Source organism: Anolis sagrei, chromosome 1 (genome assembly GCF_037176765.1).
Source record: "Anolis sagrei isolate rAnoSag1 chromosome 1, rAnoSag1.mat, whole genome shotgun sequence".
NCBI lineage: Eukaryota > Metazoa > Chordata > Lepidosauria > Squamata > Dactyloidae > Anolis > Anolis sagrei.
Window position 1 is genome coordinate 123,909,577 of NC_090021.1, and position 14,020 is coordinate 123,923,596.

At 38.7% G+C, this 14,020-nt stretch overlaps 1 protein-coding gene across 2 annotated transcripts in view; it reads right to left on the reverse strand.

The window, feature by feature from the left end:
* Nucleotides 1-14,020, reverse strand: part of CSMD1 (CUB and Sushi multiple domains 1) — a 1,217,927-nt gene that overhangs the window by 544,193 nt on the left and 659,714 nt on the right. For both annotated transcript variants that reach the window (XM_067468320.1, XM_060788521.2), the window contains exon 5: nt 2,351-2,558. In XM_067468320.1, the coding sequence (XP_067324421.1) occupies nt 2,351-2,558 (208 nt within the window). The remainder of the gene's footprint in view (nt 1-2,350; nt 2,559-14,020) is intronic.

The following is a 14,020-nucleotide window of genomic DNA, read 5'->3' on the forward strand; positions in this document are numbered from 1 at the left end:
AAATAATCATTTTCAGTAGCCACGTGGTCTGTTGTGGCCAGAAAAATGGCGGTCAAGCCTGTGCTGTCATGGCTGGTTGAAAGGGCCAAAACAGCCAAAATGGCCAAAACAGTCGGAGTCTGTATTGAAAAACATCCATGTACAACTCTACTGTGAATGTAAACCTGCCAAATATGGACCAAACTTTCTGTGGCCACCTCTCTACTCAAGACCAGCTGATTTGTGACCTCAGGACTGCTCGGCATAGCTGGGAGGGGAACACTGATCGCAGTTTGATTGCTCCAATCACAGCTTGAGCTGGCTAAAATCCACCTCTTGACCAATAACAGGTGGAGGCAGAGCTAGCCAGCCCCGGTTTTCAGTCAATCATAGACTGGGGTGGGAAAACTTTAGCTCAGGCAATGATAATTCATGAGATTTCTACTGTATAAGAATGGCTGCATGTCCCATAATCCTTATGCACCCGTTACTGTACATGCGTCCCTTCTGCAGATTGAATAAAGCTTCTATCGTTTGCCTTCTACTGGTGAGTCTGATCTTCCGGGAACATTGGATTAGCTGGGTTTGCCAGGTGCATACTCGCAGAATCGGTATCTGCTGTTTATAGAACCTGTAACCACGGTCTATAGGATTCAAATTCTGACTTTAATTATATGAGTCTACACTGACATATAATTTCATTTAAAGCAGAAAATTTTAGATCAGATACTGGATCACATGACAATGTAGATGGGGCCTGTCTATTCAAGCACTCAAAAAGAAAATGAAAGAAAACAAAAAAGGGTCTGATAACGATTCTCCTTTTCAGGGTTTTGGACACACAGAGACAAATACACAAAGCAAAGGCTCCTCTCATTTTCCCCTGAATTGGAAAAATAATGGAAAACAATTTCCATTCCTAATTAAAATCCAAAGTGTTGAATTCTAAATTGGATCTGTATTAGAAAAGATTAGGTCCAGAACATATACCGCCCAAAAGAGTCACCAAAAGGGGAAATGAACCAAACTGGAGGTTGTATGCCCATTTGTTCTGCTTGTTTTTGTCAATCCTATTTCAAAATAAATCGCAGAATCTACTCAGAAGTATAGTGTATGCCACTTAATATATAAGTCTGTGTTTATAACTTCTGTTTGCCTACTCTAAAATGAATTTCTGGTCTTCTGTTCTAATAGTCAAAAAGTTGGTTCATTAAGATCTTGCATTCATTCTTGGAAGTTAACAATGCCAAGGCACAACTAGTTGCTAAATACATGTCTGAAACATTTCATGATTTCAATTGGCTTTGTAAAGCGTATACCTTCTTTGTACTGAACACAAATTCAACGTATAATTAGTGGGGGAGAAAGTATCATAGCAACATGAGGATAGAAAATAAAGCAGGACTATTAAACATATTCTAGGCCATTCATTGGGATGAAAACAGATCTGATTAAAAATAGGGGGGATAGAACATCCCCCTTAGCTCCTTCTATTAATAATCGATGCACATAGAATATGTAAGTTTCTGCACTGAATGACTCTACATACAATGGATCTAATTTTAGCTCTGTTGCGTCACACACTATGTTTAGAATGCTTCTGGTGAATTACAGTAGTCATTCATGCTTCAACTTCATTGTAAATTAAAGGAGCATGCTAGAAAACCTTACATCAACATAGATCCCTATGCAAAAAATTTAAAACATCAATGCATGAACTTGCATGCCCGTGCAATGATCATTTATTAATAAGGAGGTGAATAATTATGGATCAGGACCAAAGTTATCACTCTCAGAGACAGAAAGTAGAGATTCCAAGTGCAAGACAAAATTAAATAATCAGCAAAAGTCTTCACCAAATAGCTAAAGTTCACCATATATGCTTGTCACTACATTTCAATGGTTTTTATCCAACAGAAGTTTCATAAAAATATAGCCTAATGCTGGGGTACAACTAGACCTTTTTTCATCCTTTTTCATCAAAATGAGGAACACACTTTTTATACCAGTCCCAGATACACAATGTTATTAGCAGATTGATGGGTCACAGCAAAATAATCCTGGCTCCTTCCATTAGAGGGCAGTATCTTACCACTTCATCATTTTAACATATTTCTCAGGTATATGTTTTTTCTTCTTTCTTACTGTAACTTCAACACTGTTTTCAAGCAACTCATAAAATATTTTAAGAATAACATTAACAATATTTAACTGCACCCACTGGCAGGAAACTAGATGCATTCTTGGTGGAAATAATGTATGTATCAATCACACTTCTTTTTCCAGGAAGTCCACAACTCTGCACACTAAATATGACATATCATACTTCTAGAAATACAAAATGAGGCCACTTCCCAGTGTAGTGACTTACCATATTGATGGTGCTTCTGTCCCACTGATCTCTAAGAAATCATAGCCTTCCTCCAATTGGAAGTCCGTAAAAATCAGAGCTATAGTATCTCCCGGCTCGGCTAGAATGGTCCATGTGCAATCAGCATTATTATCATACTCTGAAGGAAAGTGAGGACTTGAAATAATTCCACTTGTCCCACGGAGAGTTCCTCCACAAGCACCTTCAGCTGACAGAGAGAGAAATGGATATAGTGAGTCACACTGACAAACAAAATTGCAGTCAGCTTGGGTATTGTATTCTTCAGCAAAGGGCAATATGTCACATCAAGTTCTATTTAACTTTCTTCTTTTTGACAAATCTCAACATTTTTAAGGGTATGGGGCATGCTTCTCAATCTCTTCTTCTATAAATGCAGACAGTCTTTTAAAAAAATTGGTTAAGGAACCTATTGCAATATATATTATAATGACTCCAATTTGATTGCCATGGCTGTATTATGAGGAATGCTGGACTAGTTGGACGAGGCACAAAAACTCCCTGGCTGAGATATCTAAATACCTCCTGCATAAACTAGTAAAGGTAAAGGTTTCCCCTGACGTTTAGTCGTGTCCAACTCTGGAAAATGGTGCCCATCTCCATTTCTAAGCCTAAGAGTTGACATTGCCTGTGAACACTTCCAAGGTCATGTAGCCAACATTACTGGAAGGAACACCATTATTTTCCCATAAAAGAGGGACCTATTGATCTACTCCCATTTACATGTTTTCAAACTGCTAGGTTTTCAGAAGCTTGGACTAACAGCAGTAGCTCACCCCACTCCCTGGATTTGAACCACCAACCTTTCAGTCAGCAAGTTCAGTGGTTTAACCCGCTGTACCATCGGGGGAGGGGCTGCCTAAACTATAAATCACAAAATTCCAAATTGAAGTGGAATTGTAACACTATAATTGTATAGTGCAATACAGATTTAAGACAGTTATGTCAAATGCCTGTTGATCTTGGTGAATTAAATACAACTTCAGAAGGCTTGCAATGTTGGGGCCAGTAGTTAGAGGCAAACAATGTCAGATCATTTATTATTATTTATTTATTTGCTTTACTTCTATACCGCCTTTCTCAGCCGAAATGGCGACTCAAGGCGGTTTACACACACATCATGACATTTATATCTTGTTACTGAACTTTTTCAATCACCTGCTGACCAATAGATGAGGTATTGGTCTATCTATCTAATCAACAGTATACAACAATGTACCAACATTCAGTAGCACCAAACATTTCCCCACCACCACCTTCTTTTTCAAAGTATGATGCACTTCCCCATGAGTGCTATCAGTCTTTTAAGATTATAAAGTGAGATACAGAAAGACAGAAATGAAAACCAGATAAAAGTCCTAAACAGTTTATGGAAGCATCAGAACATTATCAATCAAGCTATTCAACGGCTGCTTGAAATAAAAATACTACATGGCATGGCAAACAGAAAACCACAGAGTGGATATAATCAAACTGCTTTAAGGGTGCATGTATACTGTAGTTACAGGAAGGTAAATTTCAAATGAACATTAGAAAAAACATTTTGACAGGGGGAGCAATTTAACAATGGATCCAATTGTCAAGAGAAGTGGATTGATCTGCTTCTCTGGACAGCTACATACTTTCTGGGATGCTGCATTTGGAAAACCTGCACTATGCAGGGGGTGGACCAAGTGAGCTCCTTCAAACTAAATGATTCTTGGATTCAGTGTGGCCTGCAGGTTTAATTCTACTAGCTGAATATAAAACCAGATCTAATTTTTTGCATATACAGAGCAAAGAAAATTTTAATATTTTACAATGAAAAATGATGAAATGTATGGATATTTTGTACATCAGGAGATGAAGGACCTCTTCATGAGACTCTGGACAACTCTTGTCTCTCAAAACAATCAAATAAAGAAATAAAAAGCTCTCATTCAATGTAAGTCAAGCGAAAGCACTACATATTTTATGATTTTTTTTCCAATGAATATTTAGTTAAATATAAACATTTCCAGTCATGACATAGCATAAAAGTATGAAAACAACCAACAGAATTATCACTGTTTATAAAGAAAAACAAGGAGCAATGCCTACAATGATAATAGTATAACTGAAAACCAAAATGTCTGGAATAATAATAAACAAGGATTTGGTTTATTTATTTATTTTTTTGCATTAATGGAAATGAAGAACAACAATGTCCCTTTTACTGTTATGCATTCTATTCTATTGTTTTAACCTACATTAATCATTATTGTCCTTGTGTAGTATACATATCACACCATTGTATATATGTACTATACAAAACCTGTCAAGGATTCTGATACAGGGATCCTGCCATCTAATGAAGCTGTGTACAGTACAACTTCAATTAAGGGATTAGGTACTGGTGCTGTGAAGAGGCAATGCTGATAGCCCCTGATCAAAGCCATGACAGAGGAATCAATTGCTGAAGGCACAGTGTGAAGGAAAGAAGAATGCTCTGCTTTGTACAGACAGAAGACAGATTATGGATAGAGATGTTTCTCCTTGTCAGATCAACACCACAGTAAGGAAGAGCAAGAAGGAGCATGCTACTCCCACTCCAAATCTTCCTCCTCCTCCACATGTCAAAGGGTATTTTTAAAGGGAGATTTTTTTATATCCATGGTGGAGTGTGACAAAAACAGAAGATGGGATTCTAGCATGTCCATTCTTGATCCCAGTGGATTTATAGTACTTTTTTAAAGAAAGTACTTTTTAACAAATTCATGACTTAAAGCTACAGCCCCCCCCCCCCATATTGAGAAAGATTATCAAAGCAAAACAACCAATAATATCCAAGTACTTTAAGATTCTGAGACTTCCAACTGTTGCCTTTCCTGGAATTTGGATGACTTCCTTGATAGTCCTTGGAAATTTACCTTATGTTGATTTCAACTCAGGAGACCCAGTTTGGTCTCCTGAGTTGAGTAACTGCTGAAGTGTTGGGCATGATACCTCCAGAGCATGCCCCCTTGCAGAGTGGAACCAAACCAGATCCCTCATTTCCCAGTGCGCTGACACAGTTTAAATGGTTTGAAATAAAAACTACAGCAGTATTGGCATAAAATTCAGAGTGAATTCAATAGAACACTGCCAGTAGTCTTTCTATAGAACTATTTTGTGACTATGTGGGTGGCAAAAAACAAACAAGTAAACAATGTATTGTTGAAGGCTTTCATGGCTGGAATCACTAGGTTCTTGTGGGTTTTTTCGGGCTATATGGCCATGTTCTAGAGCCATTTCTCTAACAAACAAGTAAACAAACAAACCCTATTCTCTGACACCATTGAATTCACATTTAGCCATCTAGTGGAGCTGTTTTATGTGGTCAGGGGTATTTAGCACACTAATACAGAAAAAAAAAAACCAGAACACTTGACAATAACAAAAAAACTGTCCCAGCATTTCTAACAGAAATGTACTTGGATTGAGTCTGGCTTGGAAATTGTATTTAATCCAAATTCCACATATGTAACTTTGGGCATCCAATGATGATGATGACTTTTCAATGTGTACAGCTTGAGGATATGGATAGAATACTTAAATAGATGAGGGCCACCATACATGTATTAAAGTCTTAACTTTCTTGGCTTTCCTGCTGGGGTATTGAATGGACAACAGAATGGAAATGGAAATGGCTGAGTGAGGAGGAGTGATCAATGTGGCACTACAACAAAACAGAATTCCATCATGCCCCATAGGGCATTTATATCACTGTAGAAAAAGCTCTCCTTGGAGCACGTGAATAACTATTGTCCAGTGTACAACATTCTACAAGAAAGATCCAAAAGAGTCTGGTAACCTCCCAATTCCAGGGATTTGTGGCTGAGATTGATTATCTAGATTCGGCCTGCATACAATGGGAGTAGCACTGGGCCAAAATTACATAGGCTAAGCCTCTTGGGGATGCAAATCGTTTTTTAGGATCTCGCTTTTCCATGTAAGTGATAATTAATGATTAATTAGGGTTGTTACTGTTCTGTACCTTCAAATCATTTCAGACTTAGGGCAGCCCTAAGGCTACCCTATCACAGAGTTTTCTTGTAAAGATAAATTCAAAAGAGATTTGCTTTTGTCTTTTTCTGAGGCTGAGAGAGTGTGACTTACCTGAAATCGTCATGGGTTCAGAGTCACAGTTCGAGGTTCTAACTACTACACCATGCTTTCTGAATTCTGAATTACTTCCTTCTCCTTTTCCCATCTTTTCTCTCCCTTTCTTACTTCTCTTCCTCTCCGTTTCCTATCTACCTTTCTTTCTCCCTTTTCTCTTTCACTTTGTCCTTACCTTTCTTTTCCAAAACTTTCGGTCTGTCTTTTTTCTTTCCTTTCCCTCTTTTCCTTTCCTTTCTTTCTCCCTTTCCTTTTCTCCTTCCTTCTTTCCCAGGGTGGGCAGGTAGTGTCCACAAGGGAAATGGGTGCATGAGTGGGAGAAGGGGGGCAAGGGAAAGGAGTGTGCAGGCAATGTGTAGGGGGCTAGGTGCCTTGGGAGTCTGCAAGGTGCCTTGGGGCTCAGTTAGGTCATTTTTTTGTTCAACATATATGTAAAAGTACTGAGAAAAGTTGTCTGGAATTAGGAAGTCTAGTATCATCAGTATGCTGATGCTACTTAGCTCCTTTATTCAATTCTGTTCAAAACCAGGACCTCTCATCTGCAATGGAATAAATGAGAATGAAGAAACTGAAACTTATTCAGATAGGAATGAGGTGCTCCTGGACATTCTAAAGGTAGATAAGAAAATAGAATATTGGCTTATGATAATAGTGTTACACCTCCTTTGAAGACATAGGTTCACTGCTTGATTATGGATTCAGTCATGAACCTCAAAGCTTAGGTTCCCATGGTGGCCAATGGAACATCTTCACATTGCGACAACTTTGTGACAACTGGAAGCTTCTGATCTTGCTATAGTGATGCATGTCCCTTTTATATTGATATGCTGTCTTTGATAAATTTTCAAAACTTTTAGTTAGTTTATAAAGCTAAAATCTGACTACTGACTGGGACTAGTGATAAAGGACATACAAATCTCTTAGCACAACATCTCCACCTATCATTGTATTTTAACTGGGTACAATTCTGAGTTCTATAAAATCATATGTAGCTTGGGTTGTGAAGAGTCTTATGCTCCACTATTACCCTCATCAGATGGGCCAAAATTCAACAGTATACCCCAGTTCGTCTTCATTTTTGCTACGGAGCTTGCTGGCTCCCATCCCATGACTTACAGCTACTTCTGGCGGGGCTCCGTAGCAAAACTGAAAATGAATCAGCATATGCCATCATGGCGATAACATGAGATGCTTCCCGTATTGCATTGAAAAGAAGGAGGGAAAGCCTGCTGGTGGACACTTCCTCTGTGGGATAGGGTTAGGGTTAAATTGGTGATGCGGGACTTGGGATAATGGGTCCTCCCCCCCCCCCCACACACACACGGTACTGCCAGATTCACCATGATTTGTTGCAATTATGGTGGCAAATGTGATCAGGTCTTATGTGTCTACCCAGATTTTGAGATCTTCATGGGAGACCATTCTCTTTATCCCATCATACTGTTTATACCTCATTGGAAAACAGAAGAAGATCTTTTAGACAGGACTTGCAGAAAGGGTTTTTAAAAATTGCTATATGTTTTGTATTTGACATGGGAGTAAGCTTCTAAATTACATTCAGTTCTATTGACAGTTGAATAATACTTTACCTTTTGCATGCATTAATGATGAGGACCTTCAGTATGCCGAGAGATCTTGCAGAATCTTAGAGAATAACTAAGAGAACTAAGCTGGTAGCATGAGCTTTCAGTCCAAAATGTATTGGTTTTCAAAATTAAGCCTTTTTAATCATTCACATTTTTGTGTGGGCATGTTGTCTTTGCCAAAACTGCTTCAAGGAGTGGGAAGTCATGGATTCTCAAGGTGAATTGTGTGCCATTTTGGGGAAATAATGATGGAGAAAGTGGGCAACTCCAACTGTTCTAATGGTCAATTTCATCCCTTTCAACCAGCTAGAAGCTGTATCCACTGCTACTTTCTAAAATTGAGCAGCAAATCACGTTGTCAGATTTCTGCAGTAAAGCTTAAAGAAGTACTAAAATAAACATTTCTCTCTGCTGGTTTTAAACAAGTTTGACAGGGAGTTCATGCAATAACATGCCCTCCCACTGGAACCACTGGAAATATTTAAAATAGTTTCATTCCACACATGCACAGTTGTCACCTTGTAATGTAAAATGCTCAATCATCCTCATAATCCTCATCAAATAGCTTACTAAACAGAGATCAGAGTAAACATTTAGCTTGCTCCTGGTGTTTCTTGCTTACTACATGCCATGGATAATTACCCCACATGAGATAGTAGTCATATGATTTTCCTCTTACTGTCTAGATTTATGCTGGCAAGAAAAAAAGTTGGCAACTGCTAGGGATTGTGAAGCTGCCTTGCACATCCATAGGACCTTGAAGGAACATATGGTTCTACTCCAGTTTTTAAAAAAAAAACATTTTAATGCAATATTTGTAATGGCCCATGAGGACAAAATATGGGGAAGCTTACCATTTATGTTAGAACTACACTTTTACACTTATTGATCCCTGTCTGACTTCCTGTCTGCCAGTACATTTACAAGCATATTGCGAACTCTTGTGCTTGTATTCCTATTGGTTCTCTATGTTTCTTCCTCCTGGAGATGGGATGGGTATCTGGCCAGGAAACCTTGGAAATGTGGAAATGTTTAATAATGGGATCCCACTTTGATTCAGGTACAACATGTCCCAGCAGAGGGATGGATTAGAAATAGGATCTGCATCTTTTCCCCACATCTCTTTTTCTTTCTTCCTCTTGGCTTTCATGACAAAGAGACTTACTTTAGACTATTTTGACCTTGGGGTGCAAATAACAGGCAACTAAGGATTCCTGTCACACAAGAGAGAGTCCCTATAGGATCTATTTCACAGCACATGATGCACATAGTATCTTTTCATGCCTGGAGTCATGGAACTTTATGGTCCCAGATTGCTAAGTAGAACTATGAACCATTTGCCATCAGAAGAGCCTCGACTGAGTTGATGCCATTTATTTCCTTGATCCACAAATGCACCGAATTCATAATACTACTGTTACGACATTATAATTCATGAGAAAACAATGCCAGTCTCTTGGATCTTAAGCCATTTTCTCAAATTGACAAGATTTCAAATGCAGCATAATTTAGGTATCCCCATCCTGATAACAACTTTGGCCATTTAGTGAAAGGCCTATTTCACAGGACAATTTATACTGGTATTTTTGTTTTAGTTTTTAAACCCTTCTTGCAAATGCTTTCCTATACATTCCAGCATGACAAATAGGTAGGATCTTCCTAAAAAAAATATAAGACAAACATGGGAAGCATGGAGGCAGTAGTGAGTGATGGAAGGATATAATGAAAATACCCTCCATTCCTTCACTGGCACTCTCTGCTAGATCTTCGTTCTTTCCATTAACAGGAAGAGACCTTCCGTTTGTGAAAGGCATACTTTGTGGTCTGTACAAAGAAGCAGAACAGTTTGCCGATTCAGAAACAAACAAACAGATAAGTAAACAAACACTGCTGAGGCCCTATCTGCAATGTTTGTCAGCCAATGTAATATTCTGCCAGTTCTGCTGTATATCATCCTCAGCTCCTTGGGGATGACACAAGGTTTAAAAGTCTGTTAAAAGCAGGTGAAATCTTCATAAGAATATAGGAGAAATTAAATATCACAGTTGTACATATTTTCCTCTAAGAAGAGAGAAGAAATTTGATGGGATACTCCAAAATATTAAATCCAGCTGTGCACAATGTAAATCAATAAGTACTATCAAATGGGATCCCAGTTTATGTGCAGATCTGCAGCTATCAAGAGAGCCTCTCTGTACAATTCCAAACCAAAGCTGACGTTGCCTTAAAATCCCTCTGCCTCAAAACAATTCATCATCTTTTTTCTTGTTTTTCTTTTGCTACAAGCAACAGCTCACTGAGATGATGTGGCAAGGCCAAACAAACCTTTTCATGTTGTTTACCTTTTGCATTTCTCTGTACATTGTGTATTCACAGTTTCTCTTCTTTTACAGGTTATTCCTTGGCCATGGCACTGATGTTATTTGGGAGAGGGGAGGGAGGGAGGGAATTAAACTTCTAAATCGCAATCCATCAAAAACCACCCAACAAAGGCAGCTCACAGTCTACTGTACCATATTGTCTGGAACTGCTTTCAACTAATTCATTTGATGATGAGAATTCAAGTGACTGATGTGCCTTTTAAGTTTCAAACACTTCAGTTTATGTTATCTTCCGTTCCGGCAAAGGAAAGAACTTGACAAATGACAAGCCAATACTTCAATGCACAAAACTAATACGGAGATATTGATTTCCACTAAGGTCAACATCAATGCAAGAGTTGGACTAAATAATAACTGACCTTGGAACTTGAAGAGGCATTTTCTAATATTTTTGCCTTATTACTGTTTCAACACTGTCATTCACTTAGAAAGCAAAGTATCCACTCTGGTTTAACAACGAAATTTAGAAGAAGTGACACACAGTAGGTAGCATACATAATACTATGTGGCATTGAGATACCTGTCCCTAGTTTGTCCGCCAACAATATCAGGATAGTCGAAATCTCCCATTATTGCTATATCTCTTATAAAAGTTGAGGCTTTATTTGGGAATAAAATCCCCAGCAGCTAGCACCAATTATAATGGACAGGGGGTTATTTAAGTGTAAATCCCAGCAGCTGTACTACCACTAGTAATAGAATGTGGCCTTAGGTAATTTAAAATCAAAATCAAAAAGCTGCATTAAAGGTGGAACTTTCTTCTGGCCGAAAACCCTTTTGAAAGAACTCAGGCCACCACCAAACTTAAAAGCAATGTTAAGCCCTTGGCTTACTTGGGGTATCTTTAGGCAAAATGTACTGGATTCGTACTCAGGTTTGTGTTCTGAGGTAACACTGGAAAGATTACTCTTTTAAAATATACAATGCCACCATTAGACTTTTGATTGCTGCAGGAAACTGCTTTTGAAACTTCACCCACAGAGGCACATGTGAGGCAGATGTTGTGAACAATAAAACAATTATGTTTATTTAAGAGAACTTGAACAAAATAGGCATTAAGCATAGCTGTTCTGAAGTATTGACTTAAAAGTGTGTGGTTTCTTTAAGCAGTTCAAACTTAGTTGCACATAAACACTCCTCTCCCCCTCCAGGAATTACTGATAGGATTTCTTCTCTGAAAGTAATTCTAAACTCCACCACAGATAGTCCCTTCCTTGATCTATCCCTACACTCCTTCACCAGCTATCTTCCCTAATAGCTGAAAAATCTTCTCATTAGCTATCTCTGCTAGCTAACTGACCAATTTCAGACCTCTCTCACTATTCTCTTCTCCACTGCAAACTCCTAACTCTTTCTTCTTTGACACCCAGACTCTAACTGAGCTGACAGGGTTTTAAAACACACCCTTAAAGCATTTTTTAAAGTTAAGCTCCACCCACTCTCTCCCAGCCAATCACTAACTCCCCTCATTTCCCTCCAAGTTGTTTCTAAGCATGCCCCCTTCAGGAAATGAATTTTAAAATGGAAGCCCCCGACACACTTTCTGAACTTCCTGGGCCTACATTCCTAGGCTTTTTCTAGCCTACCAGGTAGGGAATTCATCACATCTCTCCTTTCTTAAAATCCTATTTCAACCCTATGTCAGTTTTGCATCTCTGTGCCTATAATTTTGGTTTTGCATTGATTTTTTTTTATTTTAACAATGTCAAAATATATATTAAAAGGATCTGGCATCCTGGTGGCTAGTCCAAGTAGAATAGACCCATTTAAGCAATTAATAAATGGCGAATCAATACATAGATTAAATCTAATGGAGTCAACTTTAATCAGATGGGTCTCCGTTCCCTGGTTTATACTGCTATGGTAGTGTTCAGCCATAACCATACAGGGGATGAAAAGGTACACCTTTCTTTCTTTATGAAACAAGCCCAGTCCATGCTTTGTAAGAATAAAATGCAGGTTTCAAACTTAGTCAAAATGTGGAAGTTAAGAAAAATACTCAACCATAATTATTACACCCAGTAAACATCTCCTACCAGAAGCTGTGCAACCACCACCATCTATTTCTCCAATGAATAATTATGTGGGATCTTGAAGACTTGGCATGGACAACAGCCTGTGTGAGTTTCCAAATTATCCTTCTTATAGTACCTATCAGAATCAGGCACTGGAGAAATAGGTGCTTCTAGAAAGAGTCAATTTAAGGCAAATTGTACGTGTTGGATGAGGCTGCTGCTGGCAGTGATATGCAAGTACAGTAACACTCTGGGGCTGCCTCATGCTGTTGATCGTCCCACCACTCTCCCACTCTCCCAGGGAGGCTTGGATAATCTTTGTGTAAGCATCAAAACCATCAAACAGCTCTTGCAGCCACCAATTATATTAGCAGTTTGATACAATTAGTTCCTGGCCTCAGGTTTCTACAATATTGCACATGTATCCAAATGTTCCATTGAGTTCTTGGAATGACAGAAATGATTTGAGGAAGTACATCGTCTGCAACTATGCTAAACTGGTTGCCTAGACTGACTCTTAAAAGACACTGCTTAAGAGCAAAATAAGAACGTAATGTATATCCTTTACCCTCAATCTATCATATGGAACTGAGTTTTGTAAAAATAGTAATAATATACTTTATACCCCACCACCATCTCCCCAATGGGGACTCGGAGTGGCTTACATGGGGCCAAGCCCAAACAAGAATTACAATATAACAATACAAATTGCAATAAAATAAACAACATAACATTAAAATAAAACATCAAGGCATATAAAACAATATACACAGAGCATAGGAACTAAACATAATAACAAAAAGACAGAGGGCGGGCCGTATGTACATAAAATGATTTTTAAAAACTTCGGGTGAGAAAAGGGGGCAGAACTAATTGTAAGGGAGAACTCATAGAGAGATAGGAAAATAAGCAAACCTTCATACATAGAGGGGGCTCCTGGAACAAGAACGTTGGGGGAACACTAGCATAAAATTATGTGGCTATTCTCCGAAAGTGCAACAGCAGAGCCAGGTCTTGAGACTCTTTTTAAAAGTTTCCAAGGTAGGGGCTTTCCTGATCTTTCCAGGCAATGAATTCCAGAGTCAGGCGGCCACATAGGAGAAGGCTCTCTCCCTTGTACCCACAAGGTGAGTCTGAGAGACTGGTAAGGGCGAAAGGAGGGCCTCACCCGAAGATTGGAGGGTTCGGTCTGGTTCATGGAAAGAGATGCGGTCACGAAGGTAGGTGGGTCCCAAACCGTTTAGGGCTTTATAGGTAAGAACCTATAAAGCTTGAATTGGGACCAGAAGATGAACGGCAGCCAATGGAGCTCCTTAAACGGGGGGGGGGGGGGTTGACCTCTCCCTGTAAGTTGCCCCAGTTATTAATCTGGCTGTTTTGTAAAAATTCCCATCAATATGAACATTTGTCAAATTTGATTTCGTAATTCCTAAAATCTGGGTTCTTTGACAAAAACAATGCTTTGAGTTTTAAATGATAGAAAGAGCAGAGCAATAATAGAAAATCTACATAAGTGTATTTGTATGTGTGCATGAATACTTGTCAGAATCC